The following is a 27,705-nucleotide window of genomic DNA, read 5'->3' on the forward strand; positions in this document are numbered from 1 at the left end:
CTCTTGAGGATAGCTTTAATTATTATTATGCTTTGTGTAATGGAAATAGTGTCAGAAACGATTATATTTAGCTTTCTAGGTGATATCCCCCAAAGCATACTGCAATAACTCCAAAATCAACCCTTATTTTACCCAATGGGACTTAAAATATATATATATTAACAATGGCTTTAGGTTATACATGTATTATCAGAAAATCTGATATTTTTCAGATTGAGGCTTTATGATTAAGTCTTAGCATTGAAGGCAGGGTATACGTTCTTTCTTATGCAATTGTGCATTTTGTCAATCTTAAGAAATATTCGTTCTACAAACGGCACACCTTCCAATTGCCAAGGGATGTTATGCCCTTCCCTGCCATTGTCTTCCTCTATTCCACTGCATCTAATGGCTGGAACATGCTACATAATGTCTGGGAAAGCAATTGCCAGGGATGTAAACAGTTGCAATGCCGTTATTAAGGGACTAAGTGACAATATATATGAATTGCGTGAGCTGACTGTGTTCGAGCTGAAAGTTGTTGAGCGGACCGCGGGATGCGCAGTCGTAGGTGTGAACAGGCAGCATATCTCCCGTTTGATTGGTGGCTTGCTGCTGTGCACTTGGCAACCGGAGGTTGTGTATAGGCTACTAGAAATACGGTGGGAAAGCGAGAAAAAAGCAAAGATTTGTATAAAATATCCTTGCTAAAATACATTGTAAACGTTCTCATCTGCTGACGAACCTGCGGATTACATTCGCAATTTATGTGACGTTATTTGTAGGAATAAACAGGTGAGAAGGTTCAATTTGTTTTTGGGTGGCGGCTGTTGGTTGATAGTGTGTTTTATTCCTGCAGTTCAATCAATGCATGCTTTGCTAGCCGGCTCTATAAACCTGACACATTCGATTATCTAGCAAGGTTATTTAGTAGGCCATCTGTCACTGCGTTGTTCCTGGTGCTAGCCTATTCGGCTATAATAATCATTGTACGTGCGCAGTGTTAATGTCTATGCCAGCGAAAAGTCAGGTAGCTCATTTAACTACTCAACCAGCCGTCATGTGTAGCCTACAGTAGATGTTTGCAATGCAGATTAATCAACAGACCGCTTTTGTCCGGTGACGCTGATTTCAGATAGTATAGTGTAAACATGGGAGGTAGAGAGAGGATGATGTACCCGTGTTTACAACTTGTACTCCGATGGCAGGCCTTAACTAGGTGTTGCAGAATGTAGTTCTCCTTACCACGGCATTGAATGTAGACCTGGTACTAGGCCATGTCTTCATGTCTTTTACAGTTTTTGGTTCATAATTTTGCTTGCCCTTGACAACATCTTAATCTTTCACCCTGACAATCCTGAGTTTATTGACACACACCTATACTTGTTTTTCATCAATCACATTCTATTAGTAATACTAGTGCCACTTTTCCCAAAGTGCAATTTAGAACACATCACAAAGGAAAATACAACGGTAAAATTACGAAGTCAAGGCTTACTAACGAACGGTGGCAAGAAGATCCCCCAAGATGTCTGTAGGGCTATTAGGAATAAACCTTAAAATGGTTAGGATACTATTGTGCATGGTTACTAGGTCTAGCAAAAGCTCTTGCCCAATGACCTCTGAAAACCCGCCCACAAGGACTTAAAACTTGCCCCCCAAAAAATATTTCGAAACTGGGTGGTTCGAGCATTTATTTTTTACTGCTTAAATTACGTTGGTAACCAGTTTATAATAGCAATAAGACACCCCTGGGGTTTGTGGTATATGGCCACGGCTAAGGGCTGTGTCCAGGCACTCCGCGTTGCATCGTGTCTTTAGAACAGCCCTTAGCCATGGTATATTGGCCATATACCACACCCCCTTGTGCCTTATTGCTTAAATAATTCCAGTTTGCGCATGTGCATAACTATAGATCAATCCGACAGCAGAGTTTGAGTGATACCTCATTTGCACATGCTGTATATAGATCTTCCTACTGTATTATTGACTGTATGTTTGTTTATTCCATGTGTAACTCTGTGTTGTTGTATGTGTCGAACTGCTTTGCTTTATCTTGGCCAGGTCGCAGTTGTACATGAGAACTTGTTCTCAACTAGCCTACCTGGTTAAATAAAGGTGAAATAAATAAATATTTTTAAAAAGTTGAACAGAGGATCTCAATCTCTGTGCAAGAAACACTTGGATGAACAAGAAACAAATGTTAGTCTTTTTTTCTGGCAATTGTGCCGTTATTTTGGGCCAGATGTTAAGACTACAAACATCTATAAATTGATTATTTGCGCGATTGACTTGTTATTTAAATACGCATAGACTACTGACTAAAATCTGGGTTTATAACTGCAATTCAACGTTGCCGTGGTTTGCTGAGCCAGATGTAGGTAGCCTATAGTCCCTGATATGACATCTAATTTCAGGGAAAAGTCCACAATAAAACTGACATTTAAATATGGAGAATGATAGATCTGTGACCATGATCATAATTGATAACTTCCAATTTAATGAATTAAACACGACCATGAATAATTACATAATAACGCAAGGGCTACAACAAACTCAAACGGTTACAGGCTATTTATTCAATCCGTTTGCCAGCTCCAGGTAGGATACACATGTGGCACAAATTGATTTGACACGACCCCAGTAATTTCAATATATATTTATTGTATCAAATGGTAGGCTACAGTAACTTACAGTGGCATATAAATGAATAGCCTACTTGATTGGCCAACAGATGCAAATGTAGCTTGTCTTTCGCCACATTTAATGTAATTTCCCCCCCCCCCCCCCCCATAATACAAGAACACAAGGGAGTTCCATAACTTCAATTCATTCCAATGGTGCAGTGCTCCAGACCCCGGAACGGAGCAAGAGTAAAACCCTTCGCTTGATACCGTTATCCGTTAGAAAAGTCGACATTAGAACGCAGTTTACTTTAAACCACCTTTTTGAGCTAATTTATCTAAAGAGCTCTAGTGCGCCTAAAGTCGTTTTTTCCAATGCTTGGTCGCCGTTATATCAGCTCTATTGCGTTACTATGTTTTATGGAAAAATGGTGTCTCCATAATGACCAATCTATACTGAACAAAAATATAAGCGCAACAATTTCAAAGATTTTACTGAGTTACAGTTCATGTAAGGTAATCGGTCAATTGAAATAAATTCATTAGGCCCTAATCTATGGCTTTCACATGACTGGGAATACAGATATGCATCTGTTGATTACAGATACCTTTAAAAAAAAAAATGGGCCTCAGGATCTCGTCACGGTATCTCGTCACGGTATCGCTGTGCATTCAAATTGCTATCAATAAAATGCAATTGTGTCTGTGGTTTATGCCTGCCCCATACAATAACCCCACCACAGTCATGGGGTAAAGCAAACCAGTCGCCTGCACGATGCCATACATGTGGTCTGCGGTTGTGAGGCCGGTTGGATGTACTGCCAAATTCTTTAAAACTACTTGGAGGTGGCTTTTGGTAGAGAAATTAACATTAAATTATCTGGTAACAGCTCTGGTCAACATTCCTGCAGTCAGTATGCCAATTTCACGCTCCTTCAAAACTTGAGACATCTGTGGCATTGTGTGTGACAAAACTGCACATTTTAGAGTCGCCTTTTATTGTCCCCAGCACAAGGTGCACCTGTGTAATGATCATGCTGTTTAATCAGCTTCTTGATATGCCACACCTGTCAGGTGGATGGATTATCTTGGCAATACAAAGGAGAAATGCTCACTAACTGTGATGTAAACAAATTTGTGGCCAAAATTTGAGAGAAATAAGCTTTTTGTGAGTATGGAACATTTCTGGGATCTTTTATTTCACCTCATGAAACATGGGACCAACACTTTACATGTTGCGTTTTATATTTTTGTTCAGTATAAATAGCCTACCTACAACTGATAAAAATGTGTCACGATATGCGCGGGTCCTGCTCTGTCTCCCTGACTCAGCGGCCTCTGCTGCAGCGCTCTCTCAAGCAGTGCTCTCAACCCTCCAGCCCTCCTTTTCTCCACCATTCACTCACTCAGTAACAGCCTACTCACTGCCTGATAGTCAGCAGCAGCAGGTCACAGTTAAATATATACATTTTTAAGAGACATGCCATGGTGGCCGCGGTGCAGTTTAGAATTAGCCCAAAAACCCAACACCCGCGACCAATACATTTTACCTGCGACATTGTTTTCAAGGTAGCCCTTGGCAACACAGGCTGGCAGAATGATTTTTGTCGGAGCAGATGGTGTGAGGGAGGGGGCAGGTACAGCATTGTAATCATTTGTACACTGTAAATGAAATGTAAATTGACCTTAACTAAGCCTGAAATATAAATTGTATTTAAATAAAAATTATTTAATACATTGAGACACGATCACGTGTATTTTATTTATTCGTGGGAATACATTGGAACAGCTGCCCTAAATTAAACTTTATTTTTTCATGACAGGTACATAGTTTCTCTCATTACCTGTCCTGGCAGATTGTCTTTCCCGTGACATATCCTGGCAGATTGTCTTTCCCATGACATATCCTGACAGATTGTCTTTCCCATGACATATCCTGACAGATTGTCTTTCCCATGACATATCCTGGCAGATTGTCTCTCTCATTACCAGTCCTGACAGATTGTCTCTCTCTTTACCTGTCCTGACAGATTGTCTCTCTTTCTACCTGTCCTGACAGACTGTCGCCATGACAGCGGAGGAGACCATTAACATCAAAGAGGTGGAGGTGATCAAGCTGATGCTGGACTTCCTCAACTCCAGGAAGCTTCACATCAGCATGCTGGCTCTGGAGAAGGAGAGCGGCGTCATCAATGGCCTTTACTCTGACGACATGCTCTTCCTTAGGTACTAGCATGGCTTTTAGTCTGACGACATGCTCTTCCTTAGGTACTAGCATGGCTTTCAGTCTGACGACATGCTCTTCCTTAGGTACTAGCATGGCTTTCAGTCTGACGACATGCTCTTCCTTAGGTACTAGCATGGCTTTCAGTCTGACGACATGCTCTTCCTTAGGTACTAGCATGGCTTTCAGTCTGACGACATGCTCTTCCTTAGGTACTAGCATGGCTTTCAGTCTGACGACATGCTCTTCCTTAGGTACTAGCATGGCTTTTAGTCTGACGACATGCTCTTCCTTAGGTACTAGCATGGCTTTTAGTCTGACGACATGCTCTTCCTTAGGTACTAGCATGGCTTTCAGTCTGACGACATGCTCTTCCTTAGGTACTAGCATGGCTTTTAGTCTGACGACATGCTCTTCCTTAGGTACTAGCATGGCTTTTAGTCTGACGACATGCTCTTCCTTAGGTACTAGCATGGCTTTTAGTCTGACGACATGCTCTTCCTTAGGTACTAGCATGGCTTTCAGTCTGACGACATGCTCTTCCTTAGGTACTAGCATGGCTTTTAGTCTGACGACATGCTCTTCCTTAGGTACTAGCATGGCTTTTAGTCTGACGACATGCTCTTCCTTAGGTACTAGCATGGCTTTTAGTCTGACGACATGCTCTTCCTTAGGTACTAGCATGGCTTTTAGTCTGACGACATGCTCTTCCTTAGGTACTAGCATGGCTTTTAGTCTGACGACATGCTCTTCCTTAGGTACTAGCATGGCTTTCAGTCTGACGACATGCTCTTCCTTAGGTACTAGCATGGCTTTTAGTCTGACGACATGCTCTTCCTTAGGTACTAGCATGGCTTTCAGTCTGACGACATGCTCTTCCTTAGGTACTAGCATGGCTTTCAGTCTGACGACATGCTCTTCCTTAGGTACTAGCATGGCTTTTAGTCTGACGACATGCTCTTCCTTAGGTACTAGCATGGCTTTCAGTCTGACGACATGCTCTTCCTTAGGTACTAGCATGGCTTTTAGTCTGACGACATGCTCTTCCTTAGGTACTAGCATGGCTTTTAGTCTGACGACATGCTCTTCCTTAGGTACTAGCATGGCTTTTAGTCTGACGACATGCTCTTCCTTAGGTACTAGCATGGCTTTTAGTCTGACGACATGCTCTTCCTTAGGTACTAGCATGGCTTTCAGTCTGACGACATGCTCTTCCTTAGGTACTAGCATGGCTTTTAGTCTGACGACATGCTCTTCCTTAGGTACTAGCATGGCTTTCAGTCTGACGACATGCTCTTCCTTAGGTACTAGCATGGCTTTCAGTCTGACGACATGCTCTTCCTTAGGTACTAGCATGGCTTTTAGTCTGACGACATGCTCTTCCTTAGGTACTAGCATGGCTTTCAGTCTGACGACATGCTCTTCCTTAGGTACTAGCATGGCTTTTAGTCTGACGACATGCTCTTCCTTAGGTACTAGCATGGCTTTTAGTCTGACGACATGCTCTTCCTTAGGTACTAGCATGGCTTTCAGTCTGACGACATGCTCTTCCTTAGGTACTAGCATGGCTTTCAGTCTGACGACATGCTCTTCCTTAGGTACTAGCATGGCTTTTAGTCTGACGACATGCTCTTCCTTAGGTACTAGCATGGCTTTTAGTCTGACGACATGCTCTTCCTTAGGTACTAGCATGGCTTTTAGTCTGACGACATGCTCTTCCTTAGGTACTAGCATGGCTTTCAGTCTGACGACATGCTCTTCCTTAGGTACTAGCATGGCTTTCAGTCTGACGACATGCTCTTCCTTAGGTACTAGCATGGCTTTTAGTCTGACGACATGCTCTTCCTTAGGTACTAGCATGGCTTTTAGTCTGACGACATGCTCTTCCTTAGGTACTAGCATGGCTTTTAGTCTGACGACATGCTCTTCCTTAGGTACTAGCATGGCTTTCAGTCTGACGACATGCTCTTCCTTAGGTACTAGCATGGCTTTCAGTCTGACGACATGCTCTTCCTTAGGTACTAGCATGGCTTTTAGTCTGACGACATGCTCTTCCTTAGGTACTAGCATGGCTTTCAGTCTGACGACATGCTCTTCCTTAGGTACTAGCATGGCTTTCAGTCTGACGACATGCTCTTCCTTAGGTACTAGCATGGCTTTCAGTCTGACGACATGCTCTTCCTTAGGTACTAGCATGGCTTTTAGTCTGCTACAAACACAGTGTCATTCTGAAGTCTGTATGGGAATAACCCCAGCTAGGCATACCACCATCAGGAGGAAGAATGTTCAGAAAGATCACCCCATTAGGACTATTTTTAAAGCAGCGCTCTTCAATCCCTGTGTGCAGGTTTTCCCTCCAGCCCAGTTCTGATACACAGTGGTCTAAGGCACTGCATCTCAGTGCTAGAGGCATCACTACAGACCCTGGTTCGATCCCGGGATGTATCACAACCGGCCGTCATCGGGAGTCCCATAGGGCGGCGCACAATTGGCCCAGCGTCGTCAGGGTTAGGGGAGGGTCTGGCCGGGTTAGGGGTGGGTCTGGCCGGGTTAGTGGTGGGTCTGGCCGGGTTAGGGGAGGGTCTGGCCGGGTTAGGGGAGGTCTGGCCGGATTAGGGGAGGGTCTAGCCGGGTTAGGGGAGGGTCTGGCCGGGGTAGGGGAGGGTCTGGCCGGGGTAGGGGAGGGTCTGGCCGGGGTAGGGGAAGGTTTGGCCGGGTTAGGCCGTCATTGTAAATAAGATTGTTCTTAACTGAAACTGCCTAGTTAAAAGGTTAAAAAAATATATATAATAATCACGCTCCACGAGTCTGTAAACAAGTCCATGTCCCAGACCATCTGTTTTGTAGACCCAGCTATCCAAAATGAATGGAAAAGTTAAGCACCATATTATCTCCAGATTTGCAGTGGTTATCTTTTCTATAAATTTGAGGTTGAGGCATAGAGCTGGATCTACACAAACTGATGGGATGGGACTCGTCTTGATATGAGACAACATTTTAAAGACTGAAAACATCATTTTTGGAGTGAAATGTCCCTTTAAGTACACCGATAGTGTTGGCATATGTGAGGTCCTGAGTTTCATTCCCTTTTTTACATGAATCTTATTTCATGCTGCACTGCACCTTGTACAGTAACTCAGTGACCTTGTACAGTAACTCAGTGACCTTGTACAGTAACTCAGTGACCTTCACCAGAGAGACTCAATCTAAAGATCCCCCTCGGGACATTATTACATTTAGCGTCAGTAAGTGGCTGATTACATAAACGTTTCACTATAATACGATTTTCAAAGTCGTTGTTATTACCCCTCTTTGTTTTCCCATCAGGCTTATCCAATTAGGATGCTCTGTTGCAGTACTACACAAAAACACTAACAGCATTCAAGGGAAACTGTACAGTTTTTCATAAAACCTCTGTAAACTAACAACTAGCGTATTACTAGTCACCACACTGCTACCATAAGGTACAAGCATGGTGAATGGATGAAGGTAAAAACAGAATTTCAGAACAACACGGAAGAAAACGACCCAAAACGGAGTGAAATGATCTGGGGGGGGGGGAATGCTTGTTTTTGTTTTAATGTTACAAAGCAGTGTCACCCTAATGGACACGACCCAGGTTAACTCTATGCCCTGATAGTTATTCCCATGTTGTGCCACTATTGAGAAGGAGATCAACCCTCCTACTCTGTTCTTCTCCACAGGCAGTTGATTCTAGATGGCCAATGGGAAGAGGTCCTACAATTCATTCAGCCTTTAGAAGGCATGGACAAGTTTGACAAAAAGAGGTGAGAGAACCTTTTTTTAAATGCTTATTTAATGTTTTCCACCCAAATGTGAATCTTAACTCTTGCCAGACACACAGGTCACAGGTTAACTCTTCAGAGATTTGATTAGCCAGTCAAGAGTGAGGTGTCGAGACCGAGAGGTGACATTAGATGTTATCTTTGTACAGTCAACCCATTTTGTTTAATTACATATGAAGAAATGCAAATGTTCCATTTTAAATTTTGGCACATTGTTGTTTTATTACTGAATGTTATAAATGTGTCTTGTGATCTTGCCTGGCTTGTCCAGGTTCCGCTACATCGTCCTGAAGCAGAAATTTCTGGAGGCCCTGTGTGTAAATAACGCCATGTCAGCTGCTGACGACCCTCAGAATGTGAGCCAGTCTATACCGCAAGCGTTGCATGTACTACTGTATTCAAATAGACATGCTGAGATACTGTTGAGCAAGATCCATTTCAAGTGTTTCCACACGTCTCTGATGTGATCAACTGATAAGATGGCGTATGATTTCTGCCTCTGTATTTATGATTCGGGTGTAGCAAGCTAAAAACATCACCAAGGAAGGAAAACGTGACCCTTCCAGTGTCGTTTCGGAGTAATTTGGAAGTGAATTTCATGTTCAAGGAAAAAATAAAATAATAAGCATATAAAAAAAATAATAAGCAAATAATTCCTAATTGATGAATTACATTTCAATGATCTTAAATTGGCGTAGTATTAGTGGGTTATACTATATCAATATAGTGTGACTTTACTCAGTAAACGTCATTGAATTAATCTCCTCCCCCTTTCCTTATGCTGCCGACAGCTGGAGCTGTCCATGCAGGAAGCGGTCAGGTGTCTCCACAGCCTGGAGGTGTTCTGTCCCTCTAAAGAGGACTACAGTAAACTCTGCCTGCTCCTCACGCTGCCCTGCCTCACCCAACACGCTGAGTTCAAGGACTGGAACCCCAGCACGGCCCGGGTGCACTGCTTCGAGGAGGCCTGCGCCATGGTGGCTGAGTTCATCCCTGCCGACAGGAAGCTGAGCGAGGCCGGGTTCAGGGCCAGCGGCAACCGCCTCTTCCAGCTGCTCATCAAAGGAGTTTTGTACGAGTGCTGTGTGGAGTTCTGTCAGGTCGGTGTGGGTCAATCAAATGTATTTATAAAGTCACAAAGTGCTTTATGTTAACCAGGGCCCCGACGACCTAAGCAGAAGCACAGTGGCCAGTTAAAACTCCCTAGAAGGTAGTAACCTAGAGAGGAATCCAGGCTCAGTAAATATGGCCAATGTGTTGGCTGGAGGTGAATGAGGCCAGTTCTCTAACCTTGTTTCAGAATGGCAAGTGCTTTGAGAAAGGTTGAAAATGTCCCTTTGAAACACCATTGTTCTCCATTTCCGAAACTCTACAGAAGTCCCAAGGATGAGGCACTCCACCACGTACATAATGGTAGGGGAGCTTCACAGTAGATCCGTCTACATTATCCTTGCTGATCTGAAAACACAGGATAGGTGAAGTTAATATAGAAATATGACTAGCAGGAGTTGTCTCTTGCCTAGGTAATACCAGTTCAGATGGAGACAACAAGAGAGCCATTATTAAACGTATCTATACTATTCTCTTCCAGAGCAAAGCCACGGGGGAGGAGATCACGGAGGACGAGGTGCTCTTGGACGTGGACATGTTGTGTGGCAATGGCTGCGACGAACTCGACCTCTCCCTGCTCTCGTGGCTCCAGAACCTCTCGCCAGGCGCCTTCTCCTGCGCCTTTCAGCAGAAAACCCTGGCCATCCACGTGGATCGCCTGGTCAAGCCGACCAAAGCCGGCCACGCCGACCTGCTCACCCCCCTCATCAGCCGGCTTTCCCCCTGTCCCTCCTCACCCCTGCAGAGGCCCCAGTCGGCAGACACCTACATGTCTCGGTCCCTGAACCCGGTGCTGGACGGGCTGTCCCATGGCCTGGCGGCCCAGGCCCAGAACAAGAGGGGCACGGAGGGCAGCGTGAGACCGGCGCTCAGCCAAAGCATGGTGGAGAATAACGTGCACCAGCTGGACGACGACTCGCCAGAAAGGTACAGCACTAGGCCCTTCAGGGTTAATTAAGATGTATTGAAATGGGTAGGTACGGCATGACAATAGGCTTATTGTAAACAATATACACTCCTTACCAGGATTCACAATGAACCCCAAGTCCATTCAGGTGCAATCCCCTTTCCTCACCCCTGAACCTTTGCTCACCCCTGAACCTTTCCTCACCCCTGAACCTTTCCTCACCCCTGAACCTTTCCTCACCCCTGAACCTTTCCTCACCCCTGAACCTTTCCTCACCCCTGAACCTTTCCTCACCCCTGAACCTTTCCTCACCCCTGAACACGTGGAACACATGTTTATTCCGTTCTAGATCCACGTGGAGACATTAAGCATTGCTGTGTGTGTGCTGTAAAAAAAAAAATTTAAGTATATATTTTTTTACATTTTTATTTAACTAGGCAAGCCAGTTAAGAACAAAATTCTTATATACAGTGACGGCATACCCCGGCCAAACCCTCCCCTAACCCGGACGACGCTGGGCCAATTGTGCGCCGCCCTATGGGACTCCCGATCACGGCCCTATAGTGATACAGCCCTGGATCGAACCAGGGTCTGTAGTGACGCTTCTATCACTGAGATGCAGTGCTTTAGACCACTTCGCCGTCCGTTTGGCATCGTGTCACGTCCGTCTGGCATCGTGTCACGTCCGTCTGGCATCGCGTCACATCCGTCTGGCATCGCGTCACGTCCGTCTGGCATCGCGTCGCGTACGTTTGGCATCGTGTCACGTCCGTCTGGCATCGCGTCACATCCGTCTGGCATCGCGTCACGTCCGTCTGGCATCGCGTCGCGTACGTTTGGCATCGCGTCACATCCGTCTGGCATCGCGTCGCGTACGTCTGGCATCGCGTCGCGTACGTTTGGCATCGCGTCGCGTACGTTTGGCATCGCGTCGCGTACGTTTGGCATCGCGTCGCGTACGTTTGGCATCGCGTCGCGTACGTTTGGCATCGCGTCGCGTACGTCTGGCATCGCGTCGCGTACGTCTGGCATCGCGTCGCGTACGTTTGGCATCGCGTCGCGTACGTTTGGCATCGCGTCGCGTACGTTTGGCATCGCGTCGCGTACTGGTTCACTGACAAGCTGACTGTGGTCTCTAAAGGCCACTGTGAAATGAAGTACGAAAACATTAGTCAAAAGAAAATCACATGCGCAAATCCGACCATCAGGTCCTACCTACACTTGTGTAGATCTGAAAGGAATGAATAGATAAGTATTTTCCTAGACGCTCTGTTGTATTTGCGGTCTGTACCGATCGACTGTGCTGTAGCCAAACGATGATGATGATGATGATGATGGTGGTCTATATGCAATATGGTACTAGAGCTGCCACCACCTCCCTAGGGTGTAGGGGCTGATTTGGGATTGGTTGAAAGTGTGCTTGTTTTGCAGTTTATGCCATGTTTGGAGACGACACTATACATCTGTTCCTGCCAAGCCTATAGTCATGTGGATATTTTGTCCCTGTGTCAACAGGATTGTCCCACCGGTTCTGGTTCTGGCCTCCAGTGGACCAAATGTCATGCGCACCCCTCTGGCCCCCGGGACGGACGGTGGGCCGCCAAATGAAAAAGAGGTAATTTCACCCCGTTGTATCACGCAAGGCATTTCCTGTGATGATAAGGTTTAGCGAGACCAGCGCATATAACTGTAAATGCCCACCACTAACATTTCTGTAATTTCCTGCAAACATTTGAAAGATTGCACCCCCATCTGGCCATTCAGAAAAAAACATTAGGACATACATTATAAAAGGGAATACATATTGTGATCTCTGTCTGTCTGTCTGTTTCTCTCTTTGTTTCTGTCTGTCTGTCTCTCTCTCTCTGTATGTCACTCTGTTTCTGTCTCTTGCTCTCTGTTTCTCTGTCTTTCTCTCTCTCTGTTTCTGTCTGTCTCTCTCTGTTTCTGTTTGTCTGTCTCTCTCTCTGTTTGTCTGTCTCTCTCTGTCTGTGTCTCTGTTTCTCTGTCTGTCTCTGTGTGTCTCTCTCATGGTATCCCCCACACCCCCATCTCCTCACCCACTGACTTTAGTTACCCATAAATTCACCTCAACGACCTCGTCCACGGGGGAGTCGACCCCACAGACACCCTGTCACCTGACGAGGGAGTCTATGAGCTACTGCCAACTGTGGGCGTCTCATCTGCTGTGGGGGCCATTATTTGATGAGACAGGTCACGGACAGCGGTGTACAATCTGCTTTGATGGCTGGTCTTGACACAGCCAGCCTGCTAGCACACTCATTGCTCATTTGAATATATCGCTAAAGCCCAGCAGCTTTAGATTGTGTTTTTCTGTGCATGCATAGAGTCACGTTAGAGAGATGAAGAGTTGGCCCATTGTGTGTTTGACGGGGATCCTTGGTACCTTTTTATTTTAATGTGGATTAGCTTTGAGGCCTTGAAATTGTAGAGGGCTGTACAGTAGTTTGCAGCGTGTTTTGGAAGTAACCTCATGACCTGACATAATGGTGTGTTTTTCGGTCTTTGTGTACTATATCCGTCTATCTTTCTAAATGCGTGTGTGTCTTCCTCAACAGCATGACAGTGAGCAGGTCCAGGAGTACTACAGGCAGAAGAAGCGTGTTCAGCAGCACTTGGAGCAGAAGCAGCAGCAGAGACAGCTGTACCAGCAGATGCTGCTGGAGGGAGGGGTTCACACACAGGAGGGGCCAGATGCCCAGCATAACCTCACTGAGAAGTTCCTCAACAGGTTAGAGACAACACACACACACACACCTGGAGAGAGCACAACCTCACTGAGAAGTTTCTACATCTTATGGTCCACTTATTAGATTGTCGTTCATTTATGTTTTCCAAAAAAGTTGTCTGACAGTGTTTAAATGTATTAAAATCTAATTAAATTGGTCGCGTACAAAGATTTGCAGATGTTTAATCCCAGTCTCTACAGGAGGCGTTTTACCTCTTGGTAGGCCAAATTTGTTCTTAATTGACTTTCCTAGTTAAATAAAGGTTAAATACATTTAAAAAATTGCCGGTGGAACGAAATGCTTATGTTTCTAGCTCCAACAGTGCAATAATACTAGTCATGGCCCATCCTATATAACTACTGCTGTACACACCTTTTCTATTCATATACTGTCCATAGTATCTATACACACTATTTATATATACTCAGTGGCCAGTTTATTAGGTACACCCATCTAGCACCGGGTTGGACCCCCTTTGCCTCCAGAACAGCCTGAATTCTTCAGGGCATGAAAACGTTGCTTAATTGGTATCAAGGTACCTAACGTGCCAGGAAAACATTCCCCACACCATTACACCTCCGCCACGAGCCTGTACTGTTGACACCAGGCACCATTACACCACCTCCGCCACAAGCCTGTACTGTTGACACCAGCAGCATGGGGCCATGGACTCATGCTGCTTACGCCAAATCCTGACTCTGCCATCAGCATGACGCAACAGGAACTGGGATTCGTCAGGACAGGCAATGTTTTTCCACTCCTCAATTGTCCAGTGTTGGTGGTTGCGTGCCCACTGGAGTCGTGTGGTCGTCTGTTGCAAAGCCCATCCGTGACAAGGACCGACGAGTTGTGTATTCCAAGATTCCGTTTTGCACACCACTGTTGTACTGCGCCGTTATTTGCCTGTTTGTGGCCTTGCCTGTTAGCTTGAACCGTTCTTGCCGTTCTCCTTCGACCTCTCTTATCAACAAGCTGTTTTCACCCACAGGACTGCCGCTGACTGGCTGTTTTCGCCCACAGGACTGCAGCTGACTGGCTGTTTTCGCCCACAGGACTGCCGCTGACTGGATGTTTTCTAATTTGTCACACCATTCTTGGTAAACCCTAAATACTGTCGTTCGTGAAAAGCCCATGAGGCCGAGCGTTTCTGAGATACTTGAACTTGCGCGCCTGGCACCGATCTTACCACGCTCAAAGTCACTTGTTTTGCCCATTCTAACGCTCAATCGAACAGTAACTGAATGCCTTAATGCCTGTCTGCCTGTTTTATATAGCAAGCCACAGTCAAGTGCCTCACTGTCTGTAGGAGCAAACCATGTTCCTAATAAATTGTCAAGTGGTAAACACTCTTAACAGCTAGTCAGGCAGCCTAGTGGTTAAGAGCGCTGGGCCAGTAACTGAAAGAGCGCTGGGTCAGTAACTGAAAGGTCACTGGTTCGAATCCCTGAGCTGACTAGGTGAACAATCTGACAATGTGCCCCTGAGCAAGGCACTTAACCCTAATTGCTCCTCAATGTCGCTCTGGATAAGAGCGTTTGCTAAATGACTAAAATATAAATTAATAATAGGCCAAATATAAATACATTTAAGAAATTTCAGAACGAGCAATATCCAAAATAGATATACAGAACCAGTCAAAAGGTTGGACACAGCTACTCATTCAAGGGTTTTTCTTTATTTTTACTATTTTCTACATTGTAGAATAATAGCTAAGACATCAAACTATGAAGTAACACATATGGAATCATGTAGTAACCAAAAATGGTTTTCTAATGATCAATTAGCCTTTTAAAATGATACACTTGGATTAGCTAACACAACGTGCCATTGGAACACAGGAGTGATGGTTGCTGATAATGGGCCTCTGTATGCCTATGTAGATATTCCCTAAAATATCATCCGTTTCCAGCTACAATAGTCATTTACAACATTAACAATGTCTACACTGTATTTCTGATCAATTTGATGTTATTTTAATGGACTATTTTTTTTTGCTTTTCTATCTAAAACAAGGCCACTTTTAAGTGACCCCAAACTTTTGAATGGTAGTGTAAATTTCTAAAAAACAGTTTTTGCTTTGTCATTATGGGGTATTGTGATGTCATTATGGGGTATTGTGATGTCAGATTGATGAGGGGGGGGGGGGGGCAATTGAATACATTTTAGAATAAGGCTGTAACGTAACAAAATGTGGAAAAAGTCAAGGGGTCTGAATACTTTCCGAATGCACTAATAGTTTGATGAAAATGTTTATATGCTTTGCAAGAAGAACGATTTCCACAGCGAACATGTTATTTGTTTTGAAAGCATATTTGATTATATGAGTTCGAAAATTATTTGGTCTGTAACCTAATTTTTTAAATTTTATTATTGTTGTCATTGAGTCTAAAATTAAAACTATCATGTTGATCTCATTGACTGTCCTGACCTTTGATCCATAGCTCCATTTATGAATTTGAATTATCCAGTAACAGATTGTTGTTGTGTCTTCAAAAATGATTCCAGCTACAATTTATAAATAAATTGTATTACATATTGTGATATCAATTAAACAATGTTAACATGAATACAATTGCATTGTTACCACACTGCTTAGTAGCTATTAAGTAGTAGATTCCCAAACAGCCAACAGTAATACAATACAGTCATTAAGCTTGAATTGTGTAGTAATACGAATAATAAATATTTGTTAACCAGTAGGCATGTCCCAAAACTCTGCTGATCTCTACTCAAATTACAACATCATCACTACTAACTGACCACTCATGTAGTAAATAAAACAAAACGTGTATTATTGAGTAAACATGAGGTCATGATGAATAGTAAAATAAAAAATCATAAGCTTGTGGCTATATACTGCCATCTGGTGGTGACTAGAAACAATTGCATAACAGGAACTATTACAAACCTGACAGAGCTTGAGAGGATCTTTATTTTTTTTTTATTTTTTTCACCTTTATTTAACCAGGTAGGCTAGTTGAGAACAAGTTCTCATTTACAACTGCAACCTGGCCAAGATAAAGCAAAGCAGTTCGACACATACAACAACACAGAGTTACACATGGAATAAACAAACATACAATCAATAATACAGTAGGAAAATCTATATACAGCATGTGCAAATGAGGTAGGATAAGAGAGGTAAGGCAATAAATAGGCCATGGTGGCGAAGTAATTACAATATAGCAATTAAACACTGGAATGGTAGGATATGCAGAAGATGATGCATGTGCAAGTAGAGATACTGGGATGCAAAGGAGCAAGATAAATAAATACAGTATGGGGATGAGGTAGATTGGATGGGCTATTTACAGATGAGCTATGTGCAGTGATCTGTGAGCTGCTCTGACAGCTGGTGCTTAAAGCTAGTGAGGGAGGTAAGAGTCTCCAGCTTCAGTGATTTTTGCAGTTCATTCCAGTCACTGGCAGCAGAGAACTGTAAGGAGAGGCGGCCAAAGGAAGAATTGGCTTTGGGGGTGACCAGTGAGATATACCTGCTGGAGCGTGTGCTGCTATGGTGACCAGTGAGCTGAGATAAGGCGGAGCTTTACCTAGCAGAGACTTGTAGATGAACTGTAGCCAGTGGGTTTGATGACGAGTATGAAGCGAGGGCCAGCTAACGAGATCATACAGGTCGCAGTGGTGGGTAGTATATGGGGCTTTGGTGACAAAAAGTATGGCACTGTGATATACTGCATCAAATTTGTTGAGTAGAGTGTTGGAGGCTATTTTGTAAATGACATCGCTGAAGTCAAGGATCGGTAGGATGGTCAGTTTTACGAGGGTATGTTTGGCAGCATGAGTGAAGGATGCTTTGTTTTGCGAAATAGGAAGCCGATTCTAGATTTAATTTTGGATTGGAGATGTTTGATGTGAGTCTGGAAGGAGAGTTTACAGTCTAACCAGACACCTAGGTATTTGTAGTTGTCCACATATCAGAACCGTCCAGAGTAGTGATGGTGGACGGACGGGCAGGTGCAGGCAGCGATCGGGTTGAAGAGCATGCATTTAGTTTTACTTGTATTTAAGAGCAGTTGGACGCCCCGGAAGGAGAGTTGTATGGCATTGAAGCTCATCTGGAGGTTAGTTAACACAGTGTCCAAAGAAGGGCCAGAAGTATACAGAATGGTGTCGTCTGCGTAGAGGTGGATCAGAGAATCACCAGCAGCAAGAGCGACATCATTGATATATACAGAGAAGTAGCCTACCTATACATCTGCAGAGAACAATGGGAGAAACTACCAAAATACAGGTGTGACAAGCTTGTAGTGTTATACCCAAGAAGACTCGAGGCTGTAATCACTGCCAACAAAGTACTGAGTACTGGATTTGAGTCCCTGGCGGCGTAGTGTGTTACTGATGGTAGGCTTTGTTACTTTGGTCCCAGCTCTCTGCAGGTCATTCACTACGTCCCCCCGTGTGGTTCTGGGATTTTTGCACACCGTTCTTGTGATCATTTTGACCCCACGGGGTGAGATCTTGCGTGGAGCCCCAGATCGAGGGAGATTATCAGTGGTCTTGTATGTCTTCCATTTCCTAATAATTGCTCCCACAGTTGATTTCTTCAAACCAAGCTGCTTACCTATTGCAGATTCAGTCTTTCCAGCCTGGTGCAGGTCTACAATTTTGTTTCTGGTGTCCTTTGACAGCTCTTTGGTCATGGCCATAGTGGAGTTTGGAGTGTGACTGTTTGAGGTTGTGGACAGGTGTCTTTTATATGGATAACAAGTTCAAACAGGTGCCATTAATACAGGTAACGAGTGGAGGACAGAGGAGCCTCTTAAAGAAGAAGTTACAGGTCTGTGAGAGCCAGAAATCTTGCTTGTTTGTAGGTGACCAAATACTTATTTTCCACCATAATTTGCAAATAAATTCATAAAAAATCCTACAATGTGATTTTCTGGATTTTTTTTTCTCATTTTGTCTGTCATAGTTGAAGTGTACCTATGATGAAAATTACAGGCCTCTCTCATCTTTTTAAGTGGGAGAACTTGCACAATTACGTGCTAATTACACGACTAAATACTGTTTTGCCCCACTGTTCATGTATTATTTGATTCTTGTTTGTTTTGCTTTTTCATGCGCTTTGAGTTTTCTTTTTGTAGTGAAAAGATCTTAAGAAATACCGTGTTTCAGCCCTCCACCCCTTCATCTATTACGTGTTTTATCCCTCCTTTAGTTTTCTATCTATCCATTATCTTTATCCCTCCAAGCATACATTATTTCTTGAATCCATACATCCATTATTCTTCTCATTTTATTCGTAGATTCGTTTTTGACACGCTCAAAAATACATTTGCTCAATTACCACTGGTGTTATTTTTTTTTGGGGGGGGAGGGGGTTAGTCATCTAAATAGTCATTTATTTGTGTCACTGAGCTTGTGTTTCAGTTAGTGTGGAATAATGTATAATCTCTCAGCTGCTTCATTGACTCCAATCGATGACGTGTGTGTGTGTGTGTGTGTGTGTAGGTCCATCCAGAAGCTGGAGGAGATGAACGTGGGAATGGACAATGTGGGAGAGGGGGGGGTCCAGTCTGTGAGCCAGCAGTGTAACGGGACCCCTGGACCCAACTCTAGTACCCAGACCCAAGAGACAGGCCCTCTCAAGGACAAGCCGGGGGGGATCAGCAGCACCCCTCTCATGGCAGGGTCTCAGGGCATGCCCTCCTTCGACGAGTCCCCCGTCCAGAACACTCGGAGGTGAGAGGTCACGAAGAGGGCCAGACTAGAATCTGTGTTTTCCTAAAATGCTTCCTGTGGTTAAAGAATACTAGGATCCACGGGAACCCTCAAGGTTGTCCTTGTGGTCGCTACGGGTGGAACGTTTGGGAACCACTGTTCTAAACAATATACAGACACTATTGTCCCCTTGTTTGGGAGGATTTGAAGTCAGTCCACTGGTACACGATAACATAAACTCTGTGTTTTGATTCCCTCAGTGATCAAAGAAACAGGGCCACTCTGCCTACGCTTCAGGATGATTCGGGCGGCTCCGCGATGCGCAACAATTCTCAGAAGGTACGCTTCCAGTGGACTGAGAGTGGACTAATTCTGAGTGGACCTCCCCTCGGAACCTGGTTCCTCTCTCGGTATCTTCATCGTAGGGAGTTTTTTCACTCACTCCTACTGCCTGCTCTTTGGGCTGTAGTCCAGGTTACTGAGAATAACTTTGTGACAACTACTTGTTCACGGCCCTTGACCTTTTTCTACATCTTGTGTTACAGCAGTGAATTTACAAGACACATTCAACCACAAATACCAGGGAGGTTTTCCAATGTTTTGCTAAGAAGGGTAGCTATTGATAGATTGTTTTTTTTAAACAAACATTTCAATATCCCTTTGAGCACGGTGAAGTTATTAATTACACTTTGGATGGAGAGGAAGGAAAACGCTCAAGAATTTCACTATGAGGCCAATGGTGACTTTAAAACAGAGTTTAATGGCTGTGATAGGAGAAAACTGAGGAAGCCTGTACAGAATACAATATCCCAAAACACGCATCCTGTTTGCAACCAGGCACTACAGTAATACTGTAGAGAAATGTGGCAAAGCGATTAACTTTTTTTTGTTTTTGTTTGGGGCAAATCCAAAACAAACACATTACTGAGTACCACTCTCCATATTTTCAAGCATAGTGGTGGCTGCATCATGTTATATGGATGCTTGTAATTGTTAAGAACTGGGGAGTTTTTCAGGATAAAAAATTTTACTGAATGGTGTTAAACACAGGCAAATTCCTAAAGGAAAACCTGGTTCAGTCTGCTTTCCACCAGACACTGGGAGATGAATTCACCTTTCAGCAGGACAATAACCTAAAACACAAGGCCAAATCTACACTGAAGTTGCTTACAAAGAAGACAGTGAATGTTCCTGAGTTGCCGAGTTACAGTTTTGATATAAATCTGCTTGAAAATCTATGGCATGACCTGAAAATGGTTGTCCAGCGATGATCAACAACCAGTTTGACAGAGGTTGAAGAATATTGAAAATAATAATGGGCAAATGCTGTACAATCCAGGTGTGGAAAGCTCTTAGAGACTCACCCTGAAAGACTCACAGCTGTAATCTCTGTGAACGTTGCTCCTACACAGTATTGATTCAGGGGTGTGAATACTTATGTAAATTAGGTATTTCTGTTCAATAAATTTGCTAAAATTCCTAAAAACACAGGGTATTGTGTGTAGATGGGTGAGAGAAAATAAATGTAATCCATTTTGAATTCAGGCTGTAACACAACAAAATGTGGTATGAATACTTTCTGAAGGCATTGTATAAAAAGGCTTTAGGAATCAATTTGATTCATAATGGATTGATGTGTGTTCAGATGGAGAAGTCCAAGGCCCAGTTTGTGGCAGTGAACAGTCTGGAGGACACGCAGGCGTTGCGCGCTGTGGCCTTCCACCCCACGGGGGCGCTGTACGCCGTGGGCTCCAACTCCAAAACCCTGCGTGTCTGTGCTTACCCAGACACCCTCAACACAAGGTAACGAACTACCTGTACTCAGACCGGTCCCAAAACTAACAAAGTTCCTACCCCAAGTGGCCACAAACCCCCTGGTCCTGTGCAGGTGTTTGGTCCAGCCTAGTGTTGACATGCCTGATTCACAGATTTGGTGTATTAGTGCTGGGCTGGAACAAATGCCTGCTACTTACTGTTTCTCTCAAAGACCGACGGTGTTCTGGAAAGAACCAGGTTTTAAGCAATACAGATGAAGCTTCCTTTCAGCCCATTGGCTGTTTAATTGTTGTATGTTTTCTCCGTTGATTTGTCTCCCTCTAGTGGGTCAGGCCCAGTCAAGCAGCCGGTGGTGCGCTTCAGAAGGAACAAACATCACAAGGGTTCCATCTACTGCGTGGCCTGGAGTCACTGTGGACAACTGCTGGCCACCGGCTCCAATGATAAATATGTCAAAGTGCTGCCCTTCAACGCAGAAACCTGCAATGCCACAGGTATGTATGTGTGTTATTTTTCATGTGTCTGCTTTTGTCAACCATTTTTTATTTTACCTTTATTTAACTAGGCAAGTCAGTTAAGAACAAATTCTTATTTTCAATGACGGCTTAGGAACAGTGGGTTAACCGCCTTGTTCAGGGGCAGAACGACAGATTTTTACCTTGTCAGCTCGGGGATTCGATCTTGCAACCTTTCGATTACAAGTCCAACGCTCTAACCACTAGGCTACACTGCCTGCCGTTTTGACTGAGGGTGTGTGTGTGTGTGCAGGGCCCGACCTGGAGTTCAGTATGCATGACGGCACCATCAGAGACCTGGCGTTCATGGAGGGTCCTGAGAGTGGAGGATCCATCCTGATCAGCGCCGGAGCCGGAGACTGTAACATCTACACCACTGACTGCCAGAGAGGACAGGGGCTGCACGCTCTCAGTGGGCATACAGGTGTGTGTGTACAAACACACACACACACACACACACACAGTCCACTTGAACAAGCACTCAACTATTAACACTTAACAAGAGAGATTATAATGTAGTAATAATAATAATATCAGACTCTGAAGCATTTGGAATTTAATCATTTAGACAGGATCCAATATGACTGTATCCATGTGTCCTTCTCCCAGGCCACATCCTGTCTCTGTACACGTGGGGTGGCTGGATGATCGCCACGGGCTCCCAGGATAAGACTGTCCGCTTCTGGGACCTGAGAGTCCCCAGCTGTGTGAGGGTGGTGGGGACAGCCCTGCATGGCTCTGGTAGGGATTCTGCTAGTCCCTGTCAATATGACTGGCACACCATCTACCTGGGCAAGACTGAGCCGAAGGCTGGAAAATATGTCTGTGTAATGATACAGTTTACCCACAAGGGGGCACTGATAGTATTGTCAGTGGACTTGCATTCACCATAGCCTTAGATGTAACAAATGACAACCAATGGGTTGAGTTAAACAGGGTGAAGGTGTTGAGCTTATAACGGAACTTGTCCAATAAGAACATAAATTTGTGTTTCCTGTTGCAAAGCGTTTTGCTACGTCGTGCCCTACTGAACAGACCCTTGTTGTTTGTTCTCAGGCAGTGCAGTGGCCTCGGTAGCTGTTGACCCCAGCGCTCGTCTCTTGGCAACGGGACAAGAGGACTGCAGCTGCATGCTCTATGACATCAGAGGAGGCCGGATGGTGCAGACGTACCGCCCACACACTAGCGACGTGCGCTCCGTCCGTTTCTCTCCCGGGGCACACTATCTGCTCACAGGTTCCTACGACAACAAAGTCATCATCACTGACCTGCAAGGTACCGCCTGGTCCGCACACAAACCCAACAAGTTACCGCCTGGTCCGCGCGCACACACAAACCCAACAAGGTACCACCTGGTCCGATCGCGCGCACACACAAACCCAACAAGGTACCGCCTGGTCCACTCGCGCACACACAAACCCAACAAGGTACCTCCTAGTCCGCGCGCATACACAAACCCAACAAGGTACCGCCTGGTCCGCGCGCATACACAAACCCAACAAGGTACCACCTGGTCCGCTCGCGCACACACAAACCCAACAAGGTACCGCCTGGTCTGCTCGCACACACAAACCCAACATGGTACCACCTGGTCCGCGCGCACACACAAACCCAACAAGGTAGCGCCTGGCCCGCACATACACAAACCCAACAAGGTACCGCCTGGGCCGCACATACACAAACCCAACAAGGTACCGCCTGGGCCGCACATACACAAACCCAACAAGGTACCGCCTGTGCCGCACATACACAAACCCAACAAGGTACCGCCTGGGCCGCACATACACAAACCCAACAATGTACCAACAAGGTACCGCCTGGGCCGCACATACACAAACCCAACAAGGTACCGCCTGGCCCGCACATACACAAACCCAGCAATGTACCACCTGGTCCGCTCGCGCGCACACACAAACCCAACAAGGTACCGCCTGGGCCGCACATACACAAACCCAACAAGGTACCGCCTGGTCCGCACATACACAAACCCAACAATGTACCACCTGGTCCGCTCGCGCGCACACACAAACACCCAACAAGGTACCGCCTGGGCCGCACATACACAAACCCAACAAGGTACCGCCTGGTCCGCACACACACAAACCCAACAATGTACCGTCTGGTCTGCTCGCGCGCACACACAAACCCAACAAGGTACCGCCTGGTCCGCGCGCACACACAAACCCAACAAGGTACCGCCTGGTCCGCACATACACAAACCCAACAATGTACCACCTGGTCCGCTCGCGCGCACACACACAAACCCAACAAGGTACCGCCTGGGCCACACATACACAAACCCAACAAGGTACCGCCTGGTCCGCACACACACAAACCCAACAATGTACCGTCTGGTCTGCTCGCGCGCACACACAAACCCAACAAGGTACCGCCTGGTCCGCGCACACACGACAGCTTTCAAAGTGCTTCATATACTGTGTAACACAAAAGCTTCCTCTATTGTGAAGACCTGTTTGGTTTACTTGTAGTTTTTTTGTTATTGTCTTGACTGCTTCGCTCATGTAGTCAGACGTTGACATCATCATCATCCTGACTGCCCCCCTCCTCCCCCGATCTCTCCAGGGGCTCTGTCCCTATTCTCCTGAAGTGTGCACTTTCACACTCACTCTCGTGGATTTGACAAGGGTGCAAACTCCCTCTAGTCAATGCTAACACCAGGTGAATGCTTTCAAATAGATGACGGGGCATGTGTTAGTGTACTCTTCAGGAGGTTAGTGAAGAATCGTGATGTAGCCTTACAGTTAGTGTGGAGTCCACGTGCCTCATTGTGTGTGTGTGTGTGTGTGTGTGTGTGTGTGTGTGTGTGTGTGTGTGTGTGTGTGTGTGTGTGTGTTAATGAATCACCAGGTGACCTGACGAAGCAGCTTCCTCTGACGGTGGCGGCGGAGCACGAGGACAAGGTCATCCAGTGTAGGTGGCACACGCACGACCTCTCCTTCCTGTCCTCCTCCGCAGACAGAACAGTCAAACTCTGGGCCCAGTGTCCATGACACTGCTGGCTGGCACTGGAAACACTGGCAACCACAGCTCTTTAATCTGGTGTTACTGGGAACACTGGCCACCACAACGAGCACAACACACAGTCCACATCCTTGGACAAACCTGCCCCTGTACCCCTCCGCAAGGCTCTTAGAGGTGTGTGTGTTACATGTAATGCTGTGTGTTTACACTGGAGATCACTGCTGTGTCACTTATGGCTTTTAGCCTTTCTTTAGCATCTGTGCCTCTTGCTAACAGTAGAGCTATACAAAACCACCTTCATTTGACTGTAACGATACGGCGACACCTCTATAGTCCTGTTGAAAATAATACACTCATCAAATGCATGTTAGCATCATAGTCTACGCTCGCTTAAGCACACCACAGTCCATTCTGTTGTTTTCATATCGTCCAGTTTTTAGTTGGCTGTTCCGACGGATGCAGAATGCCTTATGTAGTCCATTCAAACCACATTATGTGAATCATATGGTGCCTTGGGTAACAGTTTCTTTTACATTTTGAATATGCGGTGTACATTTTCAGCTTCAAGATGGATGCAAGAAAGGAGGCCTTCATATCTAAAGCTTTATCTTGACATGTTCTTATTTAACAGCTTGTAAATGTTTTAGGATTAAAATAATCGTGACATAAATTGTTGTTGGTAGTACTCTGCCACTTATCAAAGATCTCAAACTTAGGAATACATGGCGTTCTTGAAGTATAAGATAATTATATCATATGTTGCTGGATGGAGGATTGTGTTTGGGATTTCATCTGCGTGTGGATTTTTGTAAATGAATTGTATAAATATTTAATGGGGTATCTTTTCTGTAATATTGTAACAATTGTTAATTACATTTTAATGAACAGTATTGCAGTTGGGCTGAAGCGGGGGGAGGCAGTAGGGGGCGGGTCAGCGTAGCCTAGTGGTTAGAGCGTTGGACTAGTAACCGAAAGGTTGCAAGTTCGAATCCCCGAGCTGACAAATCTGTCGTTCTGCCCCCTGAACAAGGCAGTTAACCCACTGTTCCTAGGCCGTCATTGAAAATAAGAATTTGTTCTTAACTGACTTGCCTAGTTAAATAAAGGTAAAATAAAAAAAGCTTTCTTGGATGGTGACTGACTTTTTATGGTTGTTTTTGGACAGCAATTATGACTGATGAAAAAGCACTTGCCCATCTGTGAATGGGGAATATACGGAGCGATGTTAGAGCTATCGGAAATTAAATCCCGATACATTTTTTGGTGGCACTAATATCACTCCATGGGAATACCTGTCAGCAGAGGATCCGTTTTAACCGCACTTTGTAAAATGTGAAGCCTTTGCCTAAGGTTTTTATGCACATGCATAGAAATACATATTAGTGGAAATGAACTTCGTCATGTAAAGTAAAGAGAGTATCAACACGGCACATTGGAGCACTTGGAGCTGTGTCAAAGTAGGACTGTATGTCAGTTTCCCTGCACAAGTAGTTCAAAAGGGTATAATAGTGATTTTTGGTGTACTTAAAATATCAATTAAAAGCAACTACGACATCAAAGTGTCTCTCTTGCATTGATTGCAGTTCAGTCAGTTCGTCACTTGACATGTCCACTGCCTTCAGAACGTATTCACACCCCTTGAATATTTTTTTTGAATATTTTTATTTTTTTACACATTTTGTTGTTACAGGCTGAATTTTAAATGGATGACATTTAGATGTGTTTTTCTCCTCTGGCCTACACACAATACCCCCATAATGGCAAGGTGAAATGAATTTACAAATGATTTAAAAAGGAAAAGTTGAAATGTCTTGAGTCAAGTATTCAACCCCTTTTGTTATGGCAAGCCTAAATAAGTTAAAAGGAGTAACCATGTGCTTAACACGTCACATAGGTTGCATGGACTCACTCTGTGTGCAGTAATATAGTGTTTAACATGATTTTGAAACGACTACCTCATCTGTACCCCAACACATATAATTACCTGTAAGGTACCTCAGTGGAGCAGTGAATTTCAACCACAAAGACCAGGGACGTTTTCCAATGCCTTGCAAAGGACACCTATGGGTAGATGGGGAAATATTTAAAAAAGCAGACATTGAATATCCCTTTGAACATGGTGAAGTTATTCATTACACTTTGGATGGTGTATCAATACACCCAGTCACTACAAAGATGCCGGTGTCCTTCCTAACTCAGTTGTATACAGAATCCTTTCTGAATTCAGTATGCAACGACTATAGTTTTTATTTATCTTTAAATATATTTTTCTTCCCCTTTTAATATTACATAGTATTTTGTGTAGATTATTGAGGAAAAAAGACAAATCAACTGTAATCCCACTTTGTAACACAAAATGTGAAGAAATCCAAGGGGTCTGAATACTTTTGCAAGGCCCTGTATTTGTTAAAACAGCGTTCCATACCCCTCAACAATAGAGCTGTTAACAAGATAACCAAGCAAGAGACAATTACTAACACCATTTTTGTGATTACACACAATCTTGCTTGCGTTTGTGGCTCATTGGATTGCCAAATCTAGACCATCTCAGGGGCAGTTGCCACAGTCTGTCAAAGTTCTGTATAAAATACCACCACAAAATGTGTATCGATGGCTTGACGCCAGGTAAAAATGGGCATGGAGGGAGTTGGTCCCTAAATTCCTCAATGGAAGTAACGTTTCAACCACCAGGATGAGTTTATTAATCTCCCATGTCAGAATTCAACAGCAGCCACCAGTAGTATCAATAGGGACTGAATGGGAGTGGTTTACTAGTCCATATTGCACGTTCCCAGAATCATATGTGGTGAGCACAATCATATATTCAAGATTAGTAAAATGGTGACATGTAAAGCACGATCGATTCAATTCAATAGCCCAATGAATTTACTTCTAACGTCTTTATCTATACGTGTTGTTCATTGATTGAAGGCTATTTGGAGAAGGAACACAGGAAGAACGATAGATATACCGTTGTTCAGAAATAATAGAATGCTCGATCGATAGCGTGACCATGAAAGACAAAATGGTTCTTTAGATGTGATTTGCCCAAGAGATGGTACATCACACTTCATCGTAGGCTACTGTTGGTTATTCCAGGAAAAGCATGTTGAGTCTGTCAATAGTGTGTTGAATGGTAGAGATTCACAAAAAGTCATGTAATACAGCAATGGGCTATTGTAATACATGGGCTGTAATACATGGGCTATTCCTACAGGTATCAACGGTCATGTTCACTGATTGTTGCAAAACATGATATACCTAGAACCATTTGTGACCCCCCCCCCCCCACCCACACCCACACACCATTTTATTTGTTTATTAATTCTTGTTGTTGGACATCAAATTCT

The 27,705-nt window shown here is 44.5% G+C and overlaps 1 protein-coding gene and 1 long non-coding RNA gene across 4 annotated transcripts; one reads left to right on the forward strand and one right to left on the reverse strand.

Annotated features, from left to right (window-relative positions):
* The first annotated feature begins 130 nt into the window (after positions 1-130).
* LOC139539439 (WD repeat-containing protein 47-like) lies at positions 131-25,914 on the forward strand. Of its 3 annotated transcripts, none has more exons than XM_071342398.1 (16): positions 131-774; positions 4,634-4,829; positions 8,532-8,615; positions 8,905-8,989; positions 9,425-9,733; positions 10,225-10,670; positions 12,166-12,265; positions 13,230-13,402; positions 18,873-19,103; positions 19,343-19,421; positions 20,728-20,885; positions 21,183-21,352; positions 21,627-21,797; positions 21,983-22,114; positions 22,430-22,648; positions 24,242-25,914. In XM_071342398.1, the coding sequence occupies exons 2-16, from the start codon at positions 4,672-4,674 to the stop codon at positions 24,382-24,384; spliced, it is 2,658 nt and encodes an 885-aa protein (XP_071198499.1). In that variant the 5' UTR covers positions 131-774; positions 4,634-4,671; the 3' UTR covers positions 24,385-25,914. The 3 variants fall into 3 exon arrangements, with proteins under 3 accessions (XP_071198499.1, XP_071198498.1, XP_071198500.1); XM_071342397.1 differs by having other exon boundaries at positions 133-774; positions 4,663-4,829; XM_071342399.1 differs by lacking the exon at positions 4,634-4,829 and having other exon boundaries at positions 135-774.
* On the reverse strand, positions 19,823-27,603 carry LOC139539440 (uncharacterized). Its single transcript, XR_011667943.1, has 2 exons — positions 26,340-27,603; positions 19,823-20,215 (listed from the first exon to the last, which is right to left on the reverse strand). It is a non-coding gene; the product is annotated as an uncharacterized lncRNA (long non-coding RNA).
* Positions 27,604-27,705: the final 102 nt, after the last annotated feature.

This window comes from Salvelinus alpinus, chromosome 15 (assembly GCF_045679555.1).
Source record: "Salvelinus alpinus chromosome 15, SLU_Salpinus.1, whole genome shotgun sequence".
NCBI classification, from domain to species: Eukaryota; Metazoa; Chordata; class Actinopteri; order Salmoniformes; family Salmonidae; genus Salvelinus; species Salvelinus alpinus.

Excerpts from the sequence above, each read along its gene's own strand:
- LOC139539439 (XM_071342398.1), top strand. The coding sequence starts at position 4,672 with ATGACAGCGGAGGAGACCATTAACATCAAAGAGGTGGAGGTGATCAAG. Across the intron at positions 4,830-8,531 it reads GACGACATGCTCTTCCTTAG|GCAGTTGATTCTAGATGGCC; the intron begins GTACTAGCATGG and ends TCTTCTCCACAG. Across the intron at positions 21,798-21,982 it reads CGCTCTCAGTGGGCATACAG|GCCACATCCTGTCTCTGTAC; the intron begins GTGTGTGTGTAC and ends TCCTTCTCCCAG.